The following is a 24,655-nucleotide window of genomic DNA, read 5'->3' as shown; positions in this document are numbered from 1 at the left end:
CTGACGAGGCGCCTTATGTACCAGACCGCTCGCGCTCACAACAGGGGCATGGACTCGCTGGATGCTCTACGGAGTATATGAAAATGCAAATCCTTGCAGCCTAGGGCCATTAACGCCTGCAGCTGCTCGTGAGCCAGCCCCTTGCTACACCTCTCGAGCCTATCTCACTCTGCCACCCCGGGCATGCGTGGCGGCGTGCTGGCCTGCCTGCTGGTGGCGCTGGCGGGCCAGCTGGGGGGTGCAATCGGGGGCGGGGCGGGGCGTGTGTCCCACTGGGCCCGCCTGCTGCGCGGCTCTGAGGCAAGGCCTCGCCGCCGGCTGGGCATCGGTGTGCAGGGGCGTGGAGTTTGTGCTGAAGACGTCCGACGGCAAGTGGCGGTCGTGGAAGCAGGGCCACGGCGCCAGCTGCAACTTCTACGCCGAGCTGCCGCTGCCCATGCCCTGAGGGGCCAGGACATGGCAGCAGGCGAGGCGCCCGCCCCAAGCGGTGCCCGTGTGATCGTGCGTGGAGCAGTGAAGTAGCACTTTGATAAATGACGCCTGTACAAGTCCCTTGCCGCTTCACCCCCCCTCAGTTTGGTATTCCAGTATGCCGCTCCCAGCCTTCCAGTACCGCAAAGGAATGAATGGATCTCATCTCTTTCTGAGCTGCCGTGTGCCCTTACTAGCTTAGCTCCCATGTTGCGCTTGACATAATTTCATCCACGCCGTTTGCTGGCGGGGTGCGCCGGCTTGCACCACCCGCGGTCTGCAACAGATACTACTGCTTGCAGCCATGTTACTACACAATTCTTCGTACTTGGTGCTGTGCCCGGCTGATGGGCTTCCTTGTGGCATTGGCATTCCGTGTTCCTGTCGCTGTGCAAGTGCGTCCAGGTTATGTAAACGCATGCACGCACACCAGACGGCACCCGCCCAACAGCGCATCAGGGGAGGGAGCTGGGATGCCGCTCTGCCAGCCACCCCGCCAGCGACAGCTCATTCCTGGCGAGCACCTTTGCCTCGCTGTCCCCGCCAGGGCCGCCGCCGCCGGCGTCCCCGCCGCCGCCGGTAGCGCTGCCGCTGCCACCGCTGCCCGCCGCCCTAGGGGGGCCCAGCTGGCGCATGGCATCCACCCGGCGCAGGCACAGCGGGCAGCTGTACTGCGCATCTGCCAGGCAGTGGGAGCGCAGGCAGTAGTAGCAGAAGCGGTGGCCGCATGGTACCGCCGCATACGGCGCCAGAATGTCGACCGTACTGCAGATTCCGCACTGCTGCTGCTGGCCGCTGCCCTGGTCCTGCTGCCCGCCGGGAGCCAGCGCCAGTGCCCCGCCGGCACCTGCCAGCATGGGCAGGCGGGGCAAGTAGCTGCGCAGGGCGTGCTTGATGGCTTTGACATTCACCAGCGGCAGCAGGAAGAGCAGCAGCTCGCTGCAGGGGCAGGCGGGCAGGAGGAGGGCAAGACTGGGTCGCCACGCGAGTGGCCCGCTGCTTCCCCTCGGCAGCAGCAGCCAGGATGCCCACCACCTCCCCGCCAGCATGTGCAGCAGCCAGCACCCACCCACCCAATCGCCCCACCTGAGCTCGCTCCACACCAACTGGCGGTTGAGGTACTCAAAGCTGATGGCCCGCGCCGCAGAGGGCTGCTGGTACACCAGCCGCGCCCGCAGCACCCGCTCCAGCAGGCTCCTGCAGGCTCGTGGGGCGCCGTGTTGGCAACACAGATGGAGAGCGGCACAAGGGGCGAGGGGATGGGGGCCTGGCCGGCGGCAGCACCAGCAGCTTTGCACGCCTGCCTGCGCTGCGCCGACTGCAGCCCCACCTGTACCGTCCCGTACGAAGGAAGGCGAGGAAGTTGAGCAGCGAGGCGAGGCGGTATCCCGACTCTGCCCGCCGCAGCAGGTCCCAGCCACGCCGCCGCCACACCGTGCCGCCAGCGTCGCCCCAGTGCTGCGCCGCGGCGTGGTGCGTGGTGCGGGCCCAGGCGTACCGCAGCACTACAGTGCCCAGGCAGTACAGGCTGCGCTGCCCCGCGCTCAGCCCCGGCCCCTCCACCCCGCTGTGCCCGCCCGCCAGGCAGGCCGGCTGCTGCCTGCCACCGCTGCTGCCGCCGCCTGCACTGCTGCCGCCGCCTGCAGGAGGCAGCTGCACTGCGGCTTCATTGCGGTACCGCAGGTTCATCAGCGACATGCCTGGCAGCGGGCGTCCCTCCCAGATGGAGAAGCGGAAGATCTGCAGGAAGGGGGCAGGGGAGAAGGTGGGCCAGGTTCCGTTAGCGTCGAAGGGAGACTGCCTGCCTTGCAGCTGCCGCACAACAGCTCGGGGACCGCGGTTGCTGATGCGTGCTCTCAGGGTGTTGCCTCAACACCAGGCACAGCTGCCCAGACACAGGCGGCACCAGAAGGCGCCCACCAAGAAGTCGAGCAGCAGCGTGAGCTCGGGCTGCAGGCGTGCGACGGCGGCGGGGCGGAAGAGGGAGAAGGCGCGCAGGAACTGCTCCCGCAGCATGCTGCTCAGCTCCTCGTCCAGCCGCGCCGCATCCATCTGACTGGACCGCATGATGCTCACGTCACGCCGCGGCTTGAGCTGCCTGCAGGAGAGCAGGAAAGGTGCCGCTGAGGAGGCGGCAGCGGCAGCCGCAGGCGGGAGGCCCTCTGGCGGCTGGGAGTCCGCTGCCCGGCGCAGCTCCCGCCCAGGCACACCTGGTGATCTGCGCCAGTTGTGGAATGGTGCGGGCCCAGTGCGCCTGCCACTCCTCAGCAGGCGGGGTGCTGGGCGAGGGCAGGGTTGCACTTCCGGGCGATGATTGCGTCCCCAAGGGATCTGACAGGCTGCCCGAGTCGCTGGATGCAGCGCCCGCCCCGCGAGGCGCTGCCATGGGGCCTGCCCGCACTGCTCCCGCGCCAACAGCTACCGCAGCAGAGCTGCAGGGGTGTGAGAACTATGGATGAAACACGCCGACACCAGCAGGACGGCAGGAACGCAGAAAGGAGGCAAGGCAAGACTGCCCCGCTGGCGGCGCCGCCGCTGCACTTCCTGGCGCCGTCTGCCACCGCCGACTACTCTCGCTGTGTTTACAGTAGTACATTGTAAAATGTTGCAGGCATGAAATGCAGTTTGTGAGTAGCAGCAAAACAGAAGGCAAATACAGGAGGCATGCTTCGGCAATGATGCCTCGGTCGCGAGCAGTCGGTGTGGCCTGCTCTGCCGATTGATGCATGGTGTTTTAACTTTTGGCTTGGTTCGCTAGGTGTTCATGCCGTTGTCGCACTGCTCCCCCTGGCACACGTTGAGCTTGCCGCAGGCGAAGCAGGGCGACAGGTCCAGCTCGTGCCCCGTCAGCTTCTTCAGCTCCTCGCTCAGCCGCGTGTGCAGGTCGTGGCCGTCGCGGTGATACACCCACTTGCCTGCGGCTGGCCAGCAACAGCAGGGGCAATGAGATAGGGAGGTCATGCGCCGCCTGGCTCCCTGCCTGCAGCCAGCCTCGCACGGCCGTGGCTGCTGCACCCACCCGGGCCCCAGTCGTAGCGCACGGGCCCGCTGAGCGGCGAGGACATCCAGATTTGGCGGTTGGGGGTCTGCTTGTTGATCACATACGTCCCAAAGTCGCCCAGCCGCACCGTCAGCACGCCTTGCTGCAAGCCAGGGGGGGGGGGCGGTGGGGGTGGTAACCTGCAGTGCACGCCTTGCTGCCCCAGTGCCAAGCTCTGCCGCTCAGCTGGGATAGGCAGCTCACGCTGTACTCCACATCGCCATCCACAGTGTCCAGGTCCTCAACAAAGAACTGCAGCAGTGGCGGGCTGGTGCAGTTGGTGTGTGTGCAAAAGCAAAAGGCATGTGCTACTGAGCAAGGGCCAGGGCGATGTGCTGCGGGCGACACAGCTGCCAGCGCCCGTTGCCCCCCGCCCCGCACCTCCAGCCGCTCTAGCAAGTCTTCCAGGGTGGTGTCCACTATCTTGTGGAAGTAGCCCTCGCCCATCTCTCGGGAGCTGCAGCATGGCCCCGGGCAGCAGCAAGAGCCTTGCGTGGCCCGGCCTGGCGCCAAAGGGGAGGGCCGGCGCGGCACGGCGAAGCGCCCGCCCTACCTCGCTACTGGCACTTCGCTGAAGTGTCGGTCCTGCTGCGGCCATCCCTGCTGAGAGCTTGGGTTCGCCACCTGCGGGAGGGAAGCGCCTGACTGAGCCTATGAGCCAGGGCCAAGCCCCAGAAGCGGGCAGCGCCCATGTCGCACCCACCTGGCCCCAGGCCTCGCTGCGCAGCAGGGTGACTAGGCTGGCTCGCCTCAGGGTTTGCCAGGCCGCCTCGGCGCCGCTGCTGGTGGCGCCCCGACAGGCCGCAGTGTGCAGGGCTGCCCGCAGCTGCGCCAGGCCCCGCATAGCGATGCTGATCGTCAATTGATATGCAGGGGGTCCTGCCATAGGGGCCTTGGGCGCCACCTAACCTGGACTGACGTGGTGCTACTTTTGCACCTCAATGTATTGATACTTGATGTATGGCATTGACGACCGAATGCGCAGTGATCCTTGCCATTCAGCGTTCACTTCGGCTCCCGACACTGCCCGGTCAACGCTGACTCGCTCCCAGGCGCCCTGTTCGACGCCCAGACAGCTGCAGCGTGCTCTGGCAGGGTGCTGGCCGGCAACTCCGGCGCGCCGGACGCCATGGCGAGGGTGGCAGCACGGACCGAGGCGGCGGCGGCGACGGTGGAGGAAGCAGACACCACCGGCACCGGTGACAAGGAGAATGTGCAGCGGCAGCAGCAGGCCGAGGTGCTGAGGGCGCAGGTGTTCCGTCGCATCCTATCCAGCGACGTGCTGAGCTCCGTCAAGGTGTGCTGGAGCAGCCCTCCGAGGCTTGCAAGAAGGACTCTCAAGCCACAGTGTTCAGCAGATTGCACACACGAGTTCCCACCCCATGCCCACAGGCGCATCTGAGGGCCAAGCTGTATGCCGAGCTGAGGGGCCGCGGCGCCGGCGCCAGCGGCGGCGCGGCGGGAGCGGGCTGGCAGCCGCTGCCGCCGCCTGCTCGCAGCCCCACGCTGCACCAGCATGTGCTCAACTGCCTGCTGGCCGAATACCTGCTGGGCCAGCAGTACCGCTACACCCTGTCTGTGTTCCTGGCCGAGAGCGGCAGCGATGCCCTGCCGCGGCTGTGCCACGCCGACATCCTGCGCCTGGTGGGGGTTCTGCCAGAGTCCAAGCTGCACGCCCTGCTGACCGGCGCCAGCGGCGGCGCAGGCAGCTGCGGGGCGGCCCCAGCAGCCAGCCAGTGCAGCAGCAGCAGCCCCCATGCCAGCCTGGCTGAGGCCATGCTGGCTGCGCTGGGCTGCCTGGGAGGACACGTGGGCACCCGCACCGCCGCCTGCCAGACGCACGGCGACGGCGGCGGCGCCACCAGCGGCCCTCCTGCAGCCATCACATCCCAGCAGCTGATGCAGCGCCTGCAGCAGATAGAGGAGGAGTATCAGCGCAAGAGCGGCGGCTTGGAGCAGGCGGCGGCGCGGTCGCTGGAGGAGCGCATGGCGGCGTACCAGCGGGAGTGCGATGCCCGCTACGCAGCGCAGCTGGCAGAGCGGGTGGGCGTGGTGCGTGAGACAGAGGTGGCGGCGGCGCGGCAACAGTCGGCGGCGCGGTGCCGGCAGGAGCTGGAGGCGGAGCGGGCAGCGCTGCACCAGGCGTACCAGGAGCGGCTGGCGCGCCTGAACAAGCAGGTGCGCTGGTGGGTGTGGCGGGGGGTGGGGGGTGGCAAGGGCTCTCTCCTGGTTGGTTTGCCGCTCACTGAGAGGCCTCCAGGCACTGAGAGGCCTTGAGCGATTCGACCCGCGCGCCGCTCACCCCTGCCCTTGCTGACAACAGGAGGAGGAGCTTCTGGAGCGGCGGCGGCGGGCGGCGGCTGACCATGACCTGACTGGGGAGGATCACCTGCGCCGCATGCGGGCAGACGAGGAGCGCCTGGCTGCGCGGAAGGCAGAGAGCGAGGCCAAGCTGGCTGCTGCCCAGGCTTCGGCGCAGCAGGCGCGGCAGCGGGGCGAGGACGCGGAGCGGCGGGCAGAGGCGCAGCGGGCGGAGGGGGAGCAGCGGCTGCAGGCTCGGCTGGCAGAGGTGCAGGCACGGGAGGCAGCGGCAGCCAGGGCGCAGGCCGTGGCGGAGGCGGAGCTTGGGCGTGTGGCTGGGCTGCAGCGCCAGCTGGCGGAGGCGCTGGAGCAGCAGGGCAGCCTGCGGCAGCAGCTGGCGGCCGCCAGATCGATGCACCAGGCAGAGGAGGCAGAGCTGAGGGAGGAGGCAGAGGCGCTGCGGCGGGGCTTGGAGCAGGCGGAGGCGGCGGCCGCGGCCAGCGCTGCCGCGCCAGGCCTGCCGCCTGCCGACGCCGCGCGGCTGCAGCAGGGGGTGCGGCAGCTGATGCGGCGGGTGGAGGAACTGCAGCGGGAGGTGGGGGCCTGCCGCGAGCGGGAGCGGCTGTGGCGCGGCAGCGCTGCGGAGGCCGACAGGCTCCTGGACAAGGTGGGGTGGGCCTACCAGACACCCTCTCACTGCATGCATCTCGCTTGGGGGAGGCCAATAGTCACGCCTCTCCAGTCACAAACAACACATGCACCTGCCTTGGGATCGCGGTGGCCTCGTGTGCACGCCTCGTCACTTGCTCTGGTGCCCCGACTCTGCCGTGTGCTGCGCTGGTGCAGAGCGCCAAGGCACACGACCGCGTGCTGCGGCACGGCGAGGAGCTGCGCCTGGCGCTGGCTTCCGCGGCGCGCGAGGTGGCAGACCTGCACCAGCAGGCCGCGCTGGCCGCCGCCGGCGCAGAGGGGCCGCTGGCAGGCGCCCTGCAGGCGGCCAGCAGGGACGCAGAGCGGTGGCAGGAGGGTGCAGAGGCGCGGGTCGAGGCGGCCAAGCGGGAGGAGGCGGGGCTGCGGCGGGAGGCTGCTCAGCTGAGGCAGCGTGCCCTGGCCAGCCGCACGGCGGTGGCGCAGGGCCTGCAGCACGTGCTGGCCGCTCATGCGCGGGCCGGGCAGCAGGCGGGTGGGGAGGACAGCGATGATGGCAGCCCGGCCGACGCGCCCCCTGCTCCGCAGCATGGCGCGCCGGAGCCTGCTGGGGCAGGCCCAGCCGTGCGCCCGGTGCAGCCAGCTGGCAGTGTGCAGGGCTCCCGCCAGCCAGCGGCGCAGCTGGCAGTGGACCAGCGTGGGCGGGGTGCCGCCCAGCAGGCGCCCGCCAGCGCGCCGTGGGAGGCTCCCTGGATGCGGCAGCCGCTGCCTGCTTCGGCAGTGCAGCCACCACCGCCAGCACTGCCGCCACAGCAGCAGGCTGTGCAGCCAGCGAGCCTGGGAGCAAGCGGCAGCCTGTGGCTGCAGCCGGGGGTGGATGCTGCACACAAGCCACCCAGCCGCACCTCCTCCGACATCCTGGCAGCATACCGAGCCCGCCAGCAGCGTGCAGCAGGCGGCGGCGGCGGCGGCAGGGACGGGACGCTGAGCAGCAGCGTCAGCCGCGAGGCATCTGCTGGCGAGCCTGAGGCAGCCGGGGTGGCCGGCGGTGGCCAGCAGGGGGCACCGGGGGCGCCACGCGAGCAGCAGGCGGGGCAGCATCTACCGCTGGCCACCGCCGCAGCAGCGCCGGGTGGTGGGGCCACAGATGGGGATGGCTATTATGTTTCTGATTTTACGAGCGATGACAGTGGCAGGTTTTGACAGCTGCAACCCTCCTCTTTTCCCTGCTCTTGCCCCATTCCCGCACTGCCAGATCGATGCTTAAGTCCACAGCATGTTGCGAGCAACACACACCAGCGTTCAAAGTGTGGTGTGCGGCAGCAAGTGCACAAGGGAGGAAAGGCGAGCCCTAGCCTAGCGGGTGGTCAGTGGCACATGCGCTATCGCATGGGCAAGCACTGCGCTGAAAAGAAATAAAATTGCGGGAGACTGAGGCAAACTAGGGGAAAATAACTGGTACATCTCTGTTGCACAAAGGGAGCGGAAGGGATCAAATGGCACCATGGAAAAAACACCGCTCGGCCGCTCTAAAGTACGCTGTTGCTGGCAGCGCCACGCGAGGCCCAACCCGGGGCTGCCTCACTCGTTGAGCCAGGGCTGCAGCCGCAGCACATCGTCGATCCCGTCGGCGTCTGCAGCCGCGGCCGCCGGCAGCACCGCGACGCCCTTGGCTGCGCCGAGCGGCGCGCAGGGCGAGGCGCGCCCCACCGCGGCGGCGGCCCCCGCGGCGCCAGCTGCCGCCGACCTGCTGACGTGGCCGTGGATGCCGTTCAGGAGGTCGTCTGCCTCTGTGGACTCGATGCTGCTGGCATCGCTGGGGGAGAAGCTGCTGCCCAGGAGGCCAGCCAGCGGCGGCGCGCCGCCCGCTTCGCCAGCCGGGGCCGGCGCGGCGGCGTGGGCCGGGGGCGGCGGGGGCGCGGCCGGCTGCGGCGGGGCCAGGTACACCGGAGGGGCGTGGTGGGCGGGGCTGCCAAAGGTGCCAGACGCAGCCGCACTCCCCTGCACGCTCCAGTCCACGCCCAGGCCTGCGGGGCAAGCGGCAGGACACAAAGCGCCTATCCTCAGCGTGTAGCAGGCCAACAGGCGATGCCAGCACAAGACATACGGCATGGCGTGGACCGGCAGCAAAGCCGACCCAGGTGCAGCGCGGCGAGCAAGCACCCCGCCCCTTCTCTCTACCTTGGAAGGCGGGCAGGCTGAGCCCGAACAGGGGCACAAAGCCTGCGGAGGCGGCCGGAGGGGTGCCCGCCTGCAGCTGCTGCAGCTGCTGCTGCTGTCGCAGCTGCGCGGCGATCCCCGTGGCTGGCGACAGCAGCGCCGGGGCCGGCTGGTGCGGGGGCGGCGCGTGCAGCGCGGCGCCGCCGCTCCCGGGGCCGCCACCGGGGTGGGACCCCAGGAGTGACAGTGCAGACCGCACAGCCGCAGGCCCAGGCCGCTGCTGCTGCTGCATGGTGGCGTGCAGCATGTAGCTGCCGCTGGCGTCGCTGGATGCCGGCGGCTGCAGGGCGGCCGTGGCGGCTGCAGGGCCAGCTGGCGGCGGGCGATGATGGGGCAGGGGGGCGGCGGGGGCGGGCCAGGGCGGTGCCGCGCGAGGGATGAGGCCCAGCGAAGCGGCAGCTGCCGCCATGGCCGAGGGGTGCTGCAGCTGGCTGCCCGCAGCAGGGCTCAGCGTGCTGGCGATGTGTGCGGGGCGCGTGATGCCAGGCGCCTGGTGGAAAGAAGGCGCCGCATCCCGCTCCTGCTGCTGCTGCTGCAGCGCGGAGGCCCGTGCCACTGTCACCCCTGCCCAGGGCGCCGGGCAGGTGACCGGCGGGGCGCTGGCGGCCAGGGCGGGCGCTGCGACGGGGCCTCTCGCCTGCTGCTGCTGCTGCTGCTGCGACTGCTGGGACGGCGCCAGCCTGGTCGCCGGCTGGCTGCGCGGCGCCGCCACGACGTGCGGCGCGCCGCGCGGGGCTGGGCTCGGCGGCTGGCTGGCCGCGCCCCTGCCCTGCTTGCCGGCGCCTGGAGGGGGGCTCTTCAGCCCCACAGCCAGCACAGAGCGGCTGGGGCTGGGTGCAGGCACGCTGTTGGGCGCACCCAGCACCCTGACCGGCGGCGGCGCCGCCCCCGCTGACTTGGCAGCTGGCTTGGCGGCCGGCGGCGCGGGCGCGGACCTGCCGCCCCCGGCGCTGCCAGGGCTGCCCTGCGGCTGCCGCTGCCGCCGCTGCTGCTCGGGAGTGGCCGCACCGCTGGCAGCGGCAGCGGCGCGGTCGCCGTGCGCTGCATCCTCTGCCAGGCCGCATGCCTGCAGCAGCTGGGCCGCAGCATCCACCCCGCCCTCCTCTCCCTCGCTGCTGCTGCTGGGGGCGTGGCCGCCAGCCGCGGCCGCCGCCTGCCGCGCCTCTGCCTCGCGACACCGCCGCTCCTCCTCCTCCGCCGCCTCCGCCTGCCGCTGCTCTGCCTCCGCCTGCTGCTTCTTGGCCGCCGCCTTTTGCTTCTTGGCGGCCTTCTTGGCCCGCTGCCTCTCGGCACGCTCCTGCACAGGTCACGGGCGGGGAGGCGCGGGAGTTGCCACGTCAGCGCCGGGCGCATGAGGTGCCAGCTCAGCACCAGCCTGACCCTCAGCTCGCAAGCCAAAGAGCCACCCGGTGCAACCCCCGCAGGGGCCCACCTTATCTGCCGCCTCCGCTTCCAGAAGCTCAGCCATCACGGCATCGGCCGCCGCCGCCGCCTGCCGCAAATCTGCCTCGCCCTCGCCGCCGCCGGCGCCCGCGGCGGCCGCCGCTGCCGCCTGCTTGGCCAGCCGCCGCTGCCGCTCCTTCTCGGCCAGCCGCAGCCGCCCCTCCACGTAGCCGGGCCTGCGGCGGGCGCGGGGGAGCCATGAGCAAGGCGGGCAGGCAGGCAGGCAGGCAGGCGGGGGCATGCTGCCACGGCAGCGTCGCATGCGCGTCCACGAGCTGCCGCTTGCCCCGCGCCAAAGCCAGGCCCTGACCTGGGTCTGCCCCTTTCCCGCCCTCCACCCTGAGTGCACCCCCCCACACACGCATGCCCGACCGCCACCCCGCTCCCTCCCTCCCCCAGCCAGCCGCCCGGTCTCACTTGTAGCTGGACTTTTTGGCCAGCAGCTTTGCCACGTCGGCGTCGCCCTTGAGGCGCCAGGGCGAGCCGTGCTGCGCCAGCTTGAGCACCGCCTCGAAGCAGCCGCCGTTGGAGGCGGACTGGATGGCCAGCCAGCCCTTGCTGTTCTTGATGCACGTGTCGGCGCCCGCCGCCGCCAGCCGCTCCGCCACCTCCACCCACCCCTTGCCCGCCGCCAGGTGCAGCGGCGTGTTGCCGTTGTTGTTCTGAACGTCGCAGTCCGCCCTGGCCGCCACCAGCACATCCACCACGCCGGCGTGGCCGCCTGCGGAGCGGGAGGGAGAGGAGGGGGTGAGGCAGGGGAGGCGGTCGCAGGGGAGCAGAGGAGACGCGGGCACGCGCCGCGAACTCGAGCCTGTGTGCAGCAAGGGCAGCACGGGCGCAGGCGGCACAGCGGAGGCAGCCGGGCAGCAGGCGCGGTGCGGGCAGCCCGAGCAGCGGGCCGGCGCCGCCGCAGCGCTACCCTGGCCCGCACCCGAGGCCGCGTTGTGCAGCGCCGAGGACCCGTTCTGGCTCTGCACATCCACGTCGCACCCCTCCGTCACCAGGCACTGCACCACGCCCGCGTGGCCGTTGAGCGCGGCGGCGTGCAGCGGGGTGCAGCCCGTGGCGGTCTCCTGGTAGGGGTCGGCGCCCAACTCCAGCAGCAGCGCCGCCGCCTCGGCAAAGCCGTTGTTGGCGGCGATGTACAGCGGGGTGCAGCCGTTGGTGGTGGCGGCATCCACTGCAGGGCAGGCGGGCAGGCCAGGCGGGCAGGAGCGAGGGGGAGTGAAGGGGAGGGCGGGGGAAAGTGCGGGGAGAGTGCGCCTGGCCGCGGGCTGCGCGAGTGGCAGGAGGGCCGGCGGCGAGCAGGGGGGTGCAGGCTGCGATGGAAGAGCGCCGCCGGCGGCTCTGGCGGCTGGCGCCGGCGAGAGGGCTGGCATGCACGGCGCGCGGGGCGGTGCGGTGCGACGCGTGCCTGAGGCCCCCTCCTCCACCAGCTCCCGCATCACGCCCAGGTGGCCCTGGCTGGAGGCGTTGTAGAGCGGGGTGGAACCTGAGGCGTTGCGCTGGTCCAGCTGCAGGGGGCAGGGACAGGGGCAGGGGTGCGGGGCAGGGAGGGCCCGGTTAGGCTGTGGGTGGTCTGTGCGGCGGGCGGCGGTGGCGGCAGGGCAGGATGTGCGGCGGGTGGCAGTGGTGGCAGGGCAGGGTGTGCGCAGCGCAGGCAGGCAAAGGAGCGGGGCCAGGGCATATCCAGAGAAGGCGAGGAGAAGCGGGCGGCGCCGGCATGTGCGCCTGCCAGGGCCTGCTGCCCCTGCGCATGCGTGCCTGCCCCTGCCCCTGCCATGCCTCACCTGCGTGCGCGTCTTGAGCAGGCGCACCACGGCCAGGTGCCCGCCGATGGCCGCCTTGTGCAGCGGCGAGTCGCCGTCGGCCGCGGGCTCCTCGGCGTCGCTGCCGGCTGCGGGGCGCACACAGACACCAGGGGCGGCCAGGCGGCAGGCGGCTGAGCGAGGCCGCCTCCGTCGGGAGGCTGGCCTCGGCTGGGCTGGGCTGGGCTTGTGCTCCGGGCAGGCCGGCCAGCCGCCAATGCGCCTTCCTTGCACTCGCCCGCCCGCAAGCGCCAGCAACCGCATGCACCACTACCACCACTACACCCCACCACCCACCCCACCGCCTCCCCAACACGCCTCCCTCACCATCCAGCAGCGCCTGCACGATGTCGGCGTGCCCGCCAGCCGCGGCGTAGTGGATGGGCAGCCAGCCGTCGGCGTCCTTGGCGCCGACCGCCGCCTGGCGCACCGCCAGCACCTGCCGCGCAATCTCGGGCTGGCCCTGCTGCGCCGCCAGGTGCAGCGCGGTGCGCCGCTTGGCCTCGGCTGCACGCGAAAGGCAGGCAGAGGGAGGGCAGGCCAGGGAGGCAAAAGGCAGGCACGCCATCAGTCTAGCACAGCAGCTGGCGGGGGGCACTCCCAAGTGGGTGCCAGGCACTGCCTGGCATGCGCAGCCCGGAGCCGCACCGCATCACGGCTGCTGGGCTAGAGCACCGTGCCACCCCGCCGAATCAGCCCAGCCCACCTGTGCCGTCGGCATCCAGAAGCAGCGCCGTGCAGTCGGGGTGGCCGTGCTCTGCCGCCAGCTGGACTGGCGTCTGCCCGTTCTGGTCCCTCAGGTCCAGCGGGGCGGGGGCCACGCCTGGCGCCGCCGCAGCCGGCGCGGCGGCCGGGCCCCGGCTTCGCCGCATGTGCGCCGCCAGCAGGCGCACGCACGCCACGTGGCCTGCCTCCGAGGCAAAGTGCAGTGGCAGGCGCTGGTTGCAGTCCTGGCTCCAGGGGCTGGCGCCCTCGGCCAGCAGCCGCTCTGCCGCCGCGGCTGCAGGCGGGTGGGTGGGTCGGGGTGTGGGGCACAGCTCAGGGCAAGGGGTCAGGCGGGGCAGGGCGGCATGCGGCCCACCAGACACCCACACACACGCAACCCTCAGCATGTGCTGTGCTGAGCTGTGCTGCGCTGCGCTGCGCAGCGCGGAGGCGGCCCTCACCGTGGCCGTTGTTGCAGGCCCAGAAGAGCGGCGTCCAGCCGATGCTGTCAGGCAGGTCCACGCCCGCCGCGCCCGCCGGGCTGAGCTCGATGAAGCGGCACAGCATGCCCAGCGCGCCCGCCCCCGCCGCAAAGTGCAGCGGCGTGCAGCCGTGCGCGTCCTGCGCATCCACCCGGCACCCGCCGGCCAACAGCGCCTCGGCCACCTGGCGGTGGTCGGCGCCGCGGCGCGCGGACGCCGCCGCGCCGCCGCTCCCGATCGGCGTGTGGTGCAGCGGCGACTTGCGCTCCTCATCCAGCTGTGCCATGTCAAACCCCGAGCCGTACAGGTACTGCAGCACGTCTAGGCTGCCCTCGCGGGCGGCCGCGTGCACCGGCATCTGCCCCGCCTCCCGGCACTTCTGCGGGGTGGGGGAGAGAGGGAGGGAGGGGGAAGGTGAGATTGTGGGTGGGTCAGGACAGCATGCAGCCGGGAGCAGGAGGGAGCAGGGGGCTGCCAGCCGCACCATAGGCGCAGTACTCCTGCCGCCAGCCAGCCCAGCAGCCAGGCCAGAGCAGCCAGCAAAACGGCTGCAGCCAGGAGCCACAGGCCGCAGCGGCCAGCAACGGCCGCCCGACCCGCGGCCACAGCCGCCCCGCTCGCCCACCTGCGGCGTAGCGGCCCCCGTCATGAGCACGATGCCCACCATCTCGCTGCTGCCGCCGCGGATGGCGGCGATGAGCAGCGCGGCGCCGGCGCCGCCCGCGGGCGCCAGCGCGGGGGCCGAGGGCGAGAAGAGGAGGACAAAGAGGGCGAGGTCGCCTCGCAGGGCGCAGTAGTGCAGCGGCATGCAGCCGTGGGCGTCGGTGGGGGTCACCCCCGCCCCCGCCTCCAGCAGGGCGTGCACCGCCGCCACGTGCCCCGCCTTGGCGGCCAGGTGCAGCGGGGTCTGCCCCTCGCCCGAGGCCGCCTCGGAGGCGGCCCCCGCGGCCAGCAGCGCGCGCAGCGTGCCTGCAGGCCGGCAGGGAAGGCAGGCACATGTGCGCTGCTGGAAACCAGTTCCCGTGGGCGGAGGAAAGCGAGGAAAGCGTGCGATGGGCCGCTGGAAGTGCCCCGCGCCCACCCGCGCCCTGCGCTGCCGCCACCTGCCCACCCCACCCTACCTGCGCTGCCCTTCATCGCCGCCCAGTGCAGCGCAGTGAAGCCCTGGCCGTCGGCCGCATCCAGGCTGGCAGCCGCACCATCCCCCGCCGCCGACGCCCCGCCTGCCCCGCCTGCCGCCAAGCCCGACTCTTCTGCCGCTGCCGCCGGATGCTGCCCCGCTGGGCCGGCGGGCCCGCCGCAGCGCAGGTGCGCCTGGATGAGCAGCTCCGCCGCGGCGGCCTGGCCGTGGATGACGGCGCTGTGCAGCGGGGTGCGCCCCAGGCCGCGCCCGTCGGTGCGCGCCAGGCAGGCACCGCCCGCCGCCGCCAGCAGGGCCTGCACCACCTCCACATCCCCCCGGCTGGCTGCCTCATGCAGGAGGTCCTCTTGCTCCAGAGCTGCCGCCACGTCGCAGCGGCCGGCCTCCAGCAGCCAGGCCACCAGCGGCGCCGCGCCGCGGTGCACCGCCGCCGCCAGCACCGCGCAGCCGGCGCGGCCGCCCAGGTCCAGCCCCCGCCCCACCAGCGCCTGCAGAACCTCCAGCTGGCCGGCTGCAGGCGGGGAGCGGCGGCGGCTGGGGGTTGGCAACTCAGCAAGCAGCGGGCACGCAGGCGTGCGCAGCTCGAGCGCAGCACAAGCACAGCGCCGGCGTCCCTGCCCTCCCCAACTCACACACACACACACACACCACCCCGTGCTTGCCTCTGGCCGCACACTCTGCAAAGGAGAGGCGGAACGACTCTGCCACCAGCTCGGAGCCGTCGCCCAGCCCCGCCCAGGCAGGGTGCTCCATGGGCGCCTCTTCCGCCAGGCACCGCAGCAGCTCCAGCTGGCAGGCGGCCGGGTCGCCGGGGGAGGGCTGGGGAGGGCACTCCTCGTAGTCTGCGGGGCAGTGGGGAAGGCAGGGCAGGGCGGGGCGGGGTTGACGGCGCGCTGCGGTGTGCGCGACATGTGCGTGGGCGGAATTGAGATAGATCGGAAAAGGCATCAGTGCTGACATGGGCCCCACTGCCCCTCCCAGCTGCATCTGCAATGCCAGGCTAGCCCAGCCATCCCAGGCATCTGTCACCATCCAGCCGGCCCCACCCTGCTGCACCCACACCCCACCCACCCGATCCGTTTGTGAACCAGCAGCCGGCCTCCAGCAGCGGCGGCACCAGCCGGGTGTGGCCGTGCAGCACGGCCAGGTCGAGGGCGTTGCGGGCGGAGAAGTCAAGGAGGCGCGGGTCGGCGCCGGCGCGCAGCAGCGCGTGCGCCGCGCCCTCGCAGCCCTGCGCCGCCGCCAGGTGCAGCGCGGTGCCGCCCTCGGTGCCGTCAGCCAGCGGCCCCGCCACGCAGTCCGGCACGTACCCAGCCAGCAGCAGCTTGTCCACAATGTCTGCGGGAGGGGAGGGCGCACGTGTGTGTGTGGGGGGGTGGGGGTGGTGGGTGGGGGGAGGGTACCCAGGCAGGGTGGCAGGCAGGCGACACCTTGCAGCGCAGGGCCACTCCAGCAGCAATGCAAGGGCCATGTCAGCACCCCTCAACCACCACCACCACCACCACCACCACCACCACCGCCACACCACGTCCCCCCCCACCGCCGCCAGCAAGCCAGGCCCCCGCACCCGAGAAGCCTCGCTCCGCCGCCAGGTGGGCGGGCGTGGTGGCGTGAGGGTCGCACGCCGCCACCGACGCCCCCGCGATCACAAGCTTGGCCGCCACCTCGGTGTGCCCGGCGCGGCACGCGTAGTGCAGGGCTGCAGGGCGGGCGGCAGGGGGAGCAGCGATGGGGGCACCTTAGTGCAGGGGTCGGCGGGGGCTCCACGGCAAAAGGGCACGCATGCCTGCAGCGCACTGCTGCGTGGAATGCCTGCGTGCAGCCTGGCTGACCGGAGAAGCAAGGCTGCACACGGCACGGGATGGGCTGCCGCAGCGGCAGCCAACGCCAGACAACAACACTCCAGGGGGGATGCGCACCCGTCCAGCCGTGCAGGTCAGCAGGGTCAACCAGGGCTCCCTTGGCCCACAGCTCCACAACCACGCCGTCGTGGCCCCGGCTGGCCGCCAGGTGCAGCGCCACACGGCCCTGCAGGTCTGGCGCGTCCAGCTGCACGCCGGGGGCGCGGCACAGGCGTGCCGCCACCCGCGCGTGCCCCGCGTACGCCGCCAGGTGCAGCGGCGTGGCCCCTTCGATGGCGTTCACATCGCACTGCAGGCAGGGCAGCAGCGGCAGCAGGCAGCAGCCGTCGGCCTCGCCCAGCAGCAGCAGCAGGCATACAAATGCACCCTGCACAGGCCACCCCCACCCTGCATCCCCGGCCAGCCAGCCTGGGGCGGCATCCGCACCTGGGGTGTGGCCAGCAGCGCCACCACCACCTCCAGGTGTCCGTACAGCGCGGCCAGGTGCAGGGGGGTGCAGTACTGCAGGCTGGGCGGGCCGATCTCTGGAGGCCCCGCCGTCACGTAGCGCCCCCGCTTGGGCGCCGGCGCCCGCCCGACCCCCGACCCCGGACCCGGCGGTCCCTGGCCCTGCCCCTGCCCCTCCACGCTGCTGCTGCAGGCGGCGCAGGCGGCTGCTTCCTCGGAGCAGGACTCAGAGGCGCAGCTGGACGCTGCCTCGCCGGCGGCGCCTGCGCAGCCTTGCTCCGGCCCCTCCCACGCCTGCGCCGCCTCGCGCTCCTGCTCCTCCTGCGCCGCTGCCTCCTCCTGCTCCTCCTGCTGCATGTCTGGGTGCTGCCTGAGCAGGGTGCGGTAGTCCATGGGGAGAGCCCTGCCGGCGCTGGCCCCCGCCGCCACCAGCTGGCGCACGATGTCGTCGCGCCCCGTGGCCGCCGCCACGTGCAGCGCTGCAGCGCGGCGGCAGCGGCGGCGTGCTCAGCAGCGTGCAGCCGTCGGCATGCAACCGTCGCCTCACGAACAGCAAGCACAGGATCGCCTGCAGCAAACCCTCCTGCAGCCCCAGGCTTGCGGCAGGTGCCTCCAGGCGCGCACCTGTCCTGCCAAGCAGGTCCATGCGATCCACCAGGCTGCCTCCCAGCAGCATGCTGAGCTGGAGGCCGCCGCCGGCAGCGGGCGCCGCCACCTGCTGCGGCAGCGACAGACCCCGCGCCGCCACCTCCTCCTGAAGGTTTGACACAATGCGCTGCAGGCAGGCAGAGCAGCAGGGCAGCCGTGGTGCATCAGCCAGCCAGGCAACGGGCCGCCTAAGCCTGGCAGCAAGAGGTGCGGCGCCCGGCGGCGTGGAACATGCGCTGCACGCATGATGGCAGACGAACAGACAGCGGGGGCGGGAGGCACGGCAGCAGTGGCCCACCTGGGAGAGGTCGTGCACAAGGCTGAGACTATCCAGCAGGCCGCGCTGCAGCTCCGGACGCGCCGCAGGGCCGACGCTGCCACCATCTGCTGGCGGCTTAGTGGCGGCGGCCCTGCTCCTGCCAGCTGCAGCAGCTGGCCATGCGCCAGCCCCAGCCACAGGCCCAGCTGTGGCTGCACCAGCCACGGCAGCTGCCGTCGGGGGGGCACTAGCGCCGCCGCTAGGTGGGGTGGCTGCCTGGCCTGCTGCGGTCACTGATGCCACTGCTGCAGGGCTGCTGAGGCTCAGCTTGGACACCTGGCGAATGACGCGCTGCACCAGGGACGGCTTGCCGCTGGCTGTGCCGCCGCCTGCTGCAGCCTCTTCACTGTCTGCAGCCGTGCCGCTGCCTGGCGGCCCAGGACCTGCATGTGCTGTGCTGCTGCCGTCGCTGCCTGCCGCCGCATGCTTGCTCCCGCCAGCCTGTGCCTGCTGCTCGGGCGGCTGCTTGCCGCTTTGCGTGCCAGCGGTTGTTGCATCGTTGGCGGGGCTGCCTGCTGCGCCTGCTGCGGCATTCTCAGCAGCGGGGCCTGGGGAGCTGTAGGGTGAGTCTGGGGAGGCGGCTCGCTTGCGGCGCAGCCGCCGCCGCTTGCCATCCACATCCGCCGTTTCCGCCATGAACGCGCGGGCCGCCACGCCGCCGGGCGGCATGTCATCGCTCGCCCCAGCAGCCGAGGGCTGCTGCCCGCCCGCTGCTAGCGGCGCGGTGGGTGCCCCAGCGCTCAGAGCAGCGCCGGCGGGCGCTCCTGCGACTGCCACGGCTGCTGCAGATGCGGTGGTGGCGCTGCCGGAACTGCCCTCGGCACTGGCAGGGGTGGGAGACTGCAGGGACAGCTGCAGCGCGATCATCGCCGCCACTTCCCCATCGTAGTTGCTGCGCCACTCGGAGCCCAGCGCCAGGCTCAGCACAGGCAGCCAGTTGTGCGACACAAAGGCATCCCAGCTGCCCGCCGCAGACGGCGCGCTCGTATACTCGCTCTGCAGGCGCCCAGACGGTAGTAGCAGCAGCAGCAGCAGCAGCAGCAGATGTGATCAGCCCATGGCACAACGACGGACACAATTGTAGCCGCATCAATGGGCAGGCTGCAAAAGCAGGCCAAGGGAAGCCAGGCAGGCTGAGCACCGAGCCGCGCTTCGGCTGCCGCCGCAGCCCGGCCGCCTCACCAGCATCTGGGCGGCGTTGGTGGCGGGCAGGGTCGCGCTCTGCATGAGCCGCTGCAGGCTCTCCAACCCAGGCCTGGCAGCCTCGCCCTCGTCCGTCATGAGCGAGTCGGCCTGGTCAATGTGTCAGTGGCCTGCAGCCGCACCAGTGCATGCCAGGATTCAGCAGTGCATTCCTCCATCAAAGCATGAGCAAGCTGGGCGGCGGGTTCCATCCACACCGGGAGGTGGGAGACAAGCCTTTTCAAGCTTGCAGCCGGGACCTGCTGCAGCGCGTCAATCAGCCTGCACAGGTCCCGCCTTGGGATTTGGACTGACTACGGGTGGCCGCAGCGGCATGCTAGAGTCAGTGCCCACCTCCTCGCCTCCAAGCCATTCACTCCGAAGCAGGGCTGCTGGCCAGGGCCTGGTAATGTCGGTAATGGCCTTGAGAAGTGCTGCGTCACGGACTTGGAGGCCCGAGAACCCCTGTCAGCGGGTGGCAGCTCGAGACTGGACCTGGGCTGTGCTGGAGGAGTGGTAGTCAAGAGAGTCAAGCTGACATTGCCGCGTTATTGCTGTAGCGATCAGAAGGCGGAGCTCATGCCTAGCTGGCGGCAGCTACCGGGACTTGCTCAACGAGCCACTCAATCGGTCGCATTGGATCAGGCCCGCATGCAGCGATGATGGTTAATCGATCACAGAGCTGCAGAGACATCTGGGCGAGGCATGGCCTTCGCCTACGCTCGGCTTGAACCCGCCCGTGCCTGCAAGCAGCAGCCGGCCCTTCCTGGCAGTAACCACCGCCCCACCTTGGCAGTCGGCCGCTCGCCTGCACCCCATACCTGCCGCCGCCGCCGCCGCCGCTGCCGCCACATGCTGCCAGCCTGCCCAACGATGGGCCTGAAGACGCTCCTGCTCGACAACTACGACTCCTACACATACAATCTGTTCCAGCTGATAGCGGAAGTGAATGGAGGTGAGGCGATGCGTGCATGTGCTGCACAGAGCATGAGCCCGCGCCGCCGCTGCTCGCCACCGCCGTTGTGCCGCTCCTGCAGAGCTGCCCACTGTGCTGCGCAACGACGAAGTCGACTGGCCCACACTGTCCAAGCGGCTGGAGGCGGGGGAGTTCCACAACATCGTCATCTCCCCGGGCCCCGGCACGCCCAAGCGGCCAGCCGACATTGGTGCGCCGCGGGCTGCGGGCTGCCCACCTCGCAGCGCGCACCTGCCAGCCGCTGCCGCCCGCCCTCCCTCACCGCCCGCCCTCCCCATCGCGCTGCTCGCAGGCGTGAGCCTGCAGCTGCTGAGGGCGCAGCTGCCCATCCCCACCCTGGGCGTGTGCCTGGGCTTCCAGGCGCTGGCGCTGGCGCACGGCGCCGCCGTGGCGCACGCCCCCGAGCCCGTGCACGGCCGGCTGAGCGGCGTGCAGCACAGCGGGCACCCGCTGTTCGACGGCATCCCCTCGGGCCCCGCCTATGCTGTCGTGCGCTACCATTCGCTGGTGGTGCAGGAGGCCAGCCTGCCGGCATGCCTGCACGGCCTGGCGTGGACCTGCGGCCAGCACCACGCCCTGCAGCTGGAGGCTGCGCCCAGCGACGGTGGCGGCGCCGGTGCCGGCACAAACGGCGCTGCCGACGGCGCGGCGGTTGGTGGCGCTGCGGCTCATGGCGGGTACCCTCCTCTGCCAGCAACCGGCGGCGGCATCGGCGGCGGTGGTGGCCCCAGCGGGCAACGTGTGCTCATGGCGCTGGCCCACCGCAGCCTGCCTCACTGGGGGGTGCAATTCCACCCCGAGAGCGTGGCCACGCGGTACGGCGTGGCGCTGCTGCGCAACTTCGCGGCGCTGACGTGGCGCCACCACGGGCTCAGCGTGCCCAGCGTGCCGCCCTCGCTGGCCTCCAAGCTTGCAGGTGGGCTTCTTACCAGCACTGACCAGTGGCGCACCGCAGCGCTGCCCAGCACGGCGTGCGCAGCAGGCAGGCTGGAGCGGAGTGGGACCCGCCCAGAGAGCGCGCGTGAGGAGGCTGGGACACAGCGCATTGAACTTTCCACTCCACTCCCCCTGCTGCCTGCAGGCCCGCCAGGGGCAGCCATGCCGCCACGGCCCTGGGATCAGCAGCCGGGCAACCTGCGCCTGCACCACCGCCACCTGCCGTGGCTTCTGCCAGCCTGCGGCGGCTCCGAAGCCCTCTTCTGGCATCTGTTTGGCGGTGGCAGCGACGGCAGCGGCAGCAGCAGCGAGGCAGCCGCAGACACGTTCTGGCTAGACAGCGCCACCCCTGACCGCGGGAGGTACTCGTTCATGGGAGGGCGGGGTGGCGGCCTGTGGCGGCGCATAGAATACCGCCTGCCGCAGCCGCCGCCTGCGGCAGCAGCAGCAGCACTAGGCGCCAACGGCTCGCCGCAGCCGCTTGGCAATGGGGCGGCTCCGCACAGCGGCAGCGGCAGCGGCAGCGGCAGCGGCAGCGGCAGCGGCAGCGGCAGCGGCGTGCCGCCGGGCACGCTGGTGCTGACGGCGGCGGATGGGCGGCGAGAGGAAATGCGCACCCGGTTCCTGGACTGGCTGCAGGGCCTGCTGGCCAGCCAGCGCTGCCGCGTCTGGTGCGCCTGCCGGCCTGCCGCTGCTGCCCGACCCGCAGGCCAGCCTCGCTGGGTGTCAGCCGGCCTGCAAGTGCGTGTTTCTGGCTGCCGAATGGACAGCACGCCCTGCCTGGCGGCGGCCTCCTCCCTCTCACGCTCCTTGTGCTCGCCCTGCCTGCCTCCCGGCCGCAGCCCCGAGGATGCCGCTGCCCTGCCCTTCAACTTCTGGGGGGGTCTGGTGGGATACCTGGGATACGAGCTCAAGGCAGAATGCGGCGGGAGGCAGGCGCATGCCAGCCCCACGCCCGACGCCGCTTTCTTCCTGGCAGACCAGCTGGTGGCGGTGGACCACCGCACGGGTGGGTGGGCGGCAGTGTTGGAGGTGGCAGCTGGACGCCAGGGGTGGGCTGCTAGTCATGGCGATGGCGCGTGCGTGTGTTGGTGGCAGGGGCGAGACTGAGGGCTGCCCTGGGCTCATCTGCTGGCTGTGGGCCTGTGCCTGATGCCTGCGCCTGTGCCTGCGTGCTGCAGGGGCCGTGTATGTGCTGGCTCTCAGCGAGGAGGGCAGCGTGGCGAGCGAGCAGGAGGCTCAGCGCTGGGTGGCGCACACGGCTGAGCGAGTGCAGGCGCTGGCGTCGGCAAGTGCTGCGGCCGATGGGGGCGACAGCAGCCTTCCACCGCCGCAGCAGGGCACCGGCCGTGCGGCTGCCAACGGCACGCACGAAGCTGCCAGAAGCAATGGGGCAGCTGTGAGGGGAGCAGCCGAGCAGCCACCCAGCGGCAAGGCGCAGCGGCGGCAGCCGGGGCCCTTCCGCCTGCGTGAGGGGCGGCAGCGCTACCTGCAGAACATAGGCAGCTGCATGCAGGTGGGCTGGGGCTGCGGGGCGCTGCTGCAGCATGCATCGCTCTGTGGGCCGCCGCGCACAGCCAGCCGGTGCATTGATTTCTCGCTGACCCGTGCTTCGCATGCTGTGCCACGCCGTGCACGCTGTGCCACGCAGGCGCTGCACGACGGCGAGTCGTACGAGGTGTGCCTCACCACCCAGCTGCGCCGCCAGGGCGCCCCCGACCCCCGCGCCCTCTACCACGCCCTGCGCGCCACCAACCCCGCGCCCTACGCCGCCTGGCTGTGCTTCGGGGCCGGCGACCTGCAGCTCTGCTGCTGCTCGCCCGAGCGCTTCCTGGCCGGCGGCCGCGGCGGGCAGCTGGAGGCCAAGCCGATCAAGGGCACCGCGCCGCGCTCCTGCGACCCGCGGCAGGACGCCGCCATCGCCGCGCAGCTGGCAGGCACGCCGGGGCTGCCGCTGGGGGGCTCCATGTGACGCAGGCCCAAGCATGCTTCCTGCCACGCGCACACGCCTTGCTCCTGCGCCTGTTGCTCTCCCTCCTCACCTCCCCGTCTCCTTCCCTGCCACTTTCCCTCCACCCCGACCACACACCCACACCTGCCCTCCCTCCCTGCCTGCCTGCCTGCCTGCCTGCCTCAACCGCAGCCTCCGAGAAGGACCGTGCCGAGAACCTGATGATTGTGGACCTGCTGCGAAACGACCTGGGCCGCGTGTGCGCCCCCGGCAGCGTGCACGTGCCGGGCCTGATGCAGATCGAGAGCTACGCCACGGGTGGGCTGTGGCGAGGCAGCGGGTGTCAGCCGTGTGTGTCTGTGTGTGTGTGTGTTGGGCCAGGCTGCGCGAGGGCGCGGGCGGGTGGTGTCGGCTGGCTGGTGGTCGCTGGGGCTGTGGCATGCTGCGCTGGCATGCTGCGGTCACCACAGCGTGCGCCTGTGTGGTCCTGAAGCCTTTCCTGTCAGCGATGCACACGCCCCACCCCCCACCAACTTGCCGCAGTACACCAAATGGTGAGCACGGTGCGCGGCCTGCGCCGCCCCGGGGCGGGCGTGGTGGACTGCCTGCGCGCCGCCTTCCCGGGGGGCAGCATGACGGGCGCGCCCAAGATCCGCACCATGGAGATCATCGATGGGCTGGAGCAGGGGCCGCGTGGGGTCTACTCGGGTGGGCCGCTGCCTGCCTGCGTGGCTGTGGGTGGGAGGGTGTACAGGAGGGTGGGTAGGAGGGTGGGTAAGGGTGGACCCCAGCGGGTGGCTGGCCTGGGCCGCCCGCTCCGGCCAGCCACACGCCGCCTGCCCGGCACCTGGGCTCACCGCCGCCACGCCTGCCTGACACCTGCGTCGCCCTGGTCCGCCCTGCCTTACCCCGCAGGCAGCCTGGGCTACATCTCTCTGAACGACACATTCGACCTGAACATCGTCATCCGCACAGCGGTGCTCGCGCCTGGCAGCGGCCCAGGCGGCGCCGCGGGCGGCGGCGCAGAGGTCAGCATCGGAGCAGGCGGTGCCATTGTGGTACAGTCGGGTGAGGCCGCGGGACGGCTCTGCTCCCTTATCTGTCAGGCCAGCCCTCCGCTGCCGTCGTCTGCCCCGTCCTGCCCTCCACCTGCTGCCGCTCGACATGCACCTCACCCCTCGCACCACACCCGCCTGCCCCCCGCTGCCTTATCATCCACACAGACCCCGAGGGCGAGTACGAGGAGATGCGGCTCAAGGCGCGGGCGCTGCTGCGCGCCATCGGCGAGTGCGACGGCGGGGGCGGCCCGGCGGCGGTGGAGGAGGGATGAGAGGCCGGCGCGCGGCGCCGCAGCCAGCAACCCTCCTCCCATTGCCAAATCGCATGCTGCGATGTTACATCTGTTACACATCTCCTCGGCCGGAGAAGGGGCAAGTGTTGGCATGCGACGCAGAAGGAGGTGTGCAGTGATGGGAAGGAGAGGGCTGGCCTGCCCAGAGGTGGAGAATCGGCGGCGGGCGGCATGCCATGAAGGGAGCAGAGCAGTGCTGGGAGAGCAGAAGCCAGGCACAGGCTGGCACAAGGCCCCAAGAGGGGCACATGCACGAGCCAGCAGGCAGGCAGGCAGGAAGGCAAGCAAGTGCGAGCGCGCCAACAAACTTGAGGCATTTGGCGGCGAGTGCCGGAATGAAAAAGGGAGTTGGAGGATCCGATCCAGGGCTGTCGTGCAAGGAGGGGTGAGTGTTTTGTGGGAAGGGAATTGGGATTTGGGCAGGATGGGGAGGTATGCGGCCAACACAAACACGGTCAACGCCAAAAAATAGATCCCGGGCGGGCAAGGAGAGCTGCAGCAAAGGAGAAGGGGTGCCAGGAGAGCGGAGGGCAAGGGGCCAGCAGGGGGCTGGCTTTGCTGAGGGGGGGAGAAGAGCAGGCGCCCGGCACAGCACATGTACCGCGCATACAAAAGGGGCAGGCAGCTGCCTGTCGGTATGGAGCAAGTGAGCGGACGAGTCGCATCTGGCTGCGTCCAAAGTCAATCGTTGGTCAGGGGGTGCTGCCAGCGCGGGGAGGGGCGC

At 71.4% G+C, this 24,655-nt stretch overlaps 7 protein-coding genes across 7 annotated transcripts in view; 4 read left to right on the top strand and 3 right to left on the bottom strand.

Annotated features, from left to right (window-relative positions):
* Positions 1-445, top strand: part of CHLNCDRAFT_57314 (expressed protein) — a gene marked incomplete at its 3' end in the record, with an annotated part of 4,625 nt that extends 4,180 nt beyond the window's left edge. Inside the window, exon 10 of the mRNA XM_005849847.1 lies at positions 347-445. Within this exon, the coding sequence (XP_005849909.1) occupies positions 347-445 (99 nt within the window). The remainder of the gene's footprint in view (positions 1-346) is intronic.
* A 324-nt stretch (positions 446-769) lies between these two features.
* On the bottom strand, positions 770-2,547 carry CHLNCDRAFT_34767 (hypothetical protein). Its single transcript, XM_005849596.1, has 5 exons — positions 2,392-2,547; positions 2,131-2,211; positions 1,802-2,064; positions 1,558-1,668; positions 770-1,410 (listed from the first exon to the last, which is right to left on the bottom strand). Exons 1-5 carry the CDS (start codon positions 2,536-2,538, stop codon positions 927-929), a joined length of 1,086 nt encoding a protein of 361 aa, XP_005849658.1. The 5' UTR covers positions 2,539-2,547; the 3' UTR covers positions 770-926.
* A 678-nt stretch (positions 2,548-3,225) lies between these two features.
* Positions 3,226-3,620, bottom strand: CHLNCDRAFT_20883 (hypothetical protein; the record flags this gene model as incomplete). Its single annotated transcript, XM_005849595.1, has 2 exons — positions 3,226-3,386; positions 3,491-3,620. Coding segments are annotated over 2 exons (291 nt in total), but the record flags the coding sequence as incomplete, so codon positions are not given.
* A 1,020-nt stretch (positions 3,621-4,640) lies between these two features.
* Positions 4,641-7,663, top strand: CHLNCDRAFT_143190 (hypothetical protein; the record flags this gene model as incomplete). Its single annotated transcript, XM_005849846.1, has 4 exons — positions 4,641-4,808; positions 4,904-5,689; positions 5,835-6,479; positions 6,659-7,663. The coding sequence occupies 4 exons, from the start codon at positions 4,641-4,643 to the stop codon at positions 7,661-7,663; spliced, it is 2,604 nt and encodes an 867-aa protein (XP_005849908.1).
* A 2,939-nt stretch (positions 7,664-10,602) lies between these two features.
* On the bottom strand, positions 10,603-13,482 carry CHLNCDRAFT_14719 (hypothetical protein; the record flags this gene model as incomplete). Its single annotated transcript, XM_005849594.1, has 2 exons — positions 10,603-10,804; positions 13,412-13,482. Coding segments are annotated over 2 exons (273 nt in total), but the record flags the coding sequence as incomplete, so codon positions are not given.
* Positions 13,483-19,590: 6,108 nt separating this feature from the next.
* Positions 19,591-22,601, top strand: CHLNCDRAFT_143188 (hypothetical protein; the record flags this gene model as incomplete). The annotated part of the gene is made up of 7 exons (XM_005849845.1): positions 19,591-19,672; positions 19,755-19,883; positions 19,986-20,609; positions 20,775-21,300; positions 21,472-21,638; positions 21,811-22,145; positions 22,281-22,601. 7 exons carry the CDS (start codon positions 19,591-19,593, stop codon positions 22,599-22,601), a joined length of 2,184 nt encoding a protein of 727 aa, XP_005849907.1.
* A 200-nt stretch (positions 22,602-22,801) lies between these two features.
* CHLNCDRAFT_143187 (hypothetical protein) lies at positions 22,802-23,910 on the top strand (the record flags this gene model as incomplete). Its single annotated transcript, XM_005849844.1, has 4 exons — positions 22,802-22,898; positions 23,124-23,288; positions 23,496-23,648; positions 23,804-23,910. The coding sequence occupies 4 exons, from the start codon at positions 22,802-22,804 to the stop codon at positions 23,908-23,910; spliced, it is 522 nt and encodes a 173-aa protein (XP_005849906.1).
* Between the last annotated feature and the right edge of the window lie 745 nt (positions 23,911-24,655).

This window comes from Chlorella variabilis, assembly GCF_000147415.1.
Source record: "Chlorella variabilis unplaced genomic scaffold CHLNCscaffold_5, whole genome shotgun sequence".
In the NCBI taxonomy this organism is placed as follows: domain Eukaryota; kingdom Viridiplantae; phylum Chlorophyta; class Trebouxiophyceae; order Chlorellales; family Chlorellaceae; genus Chlorella; species Chlorella variabilis.
This window is presented reverse-complemented; position numbering and strand designations above follow the sequence as displayed.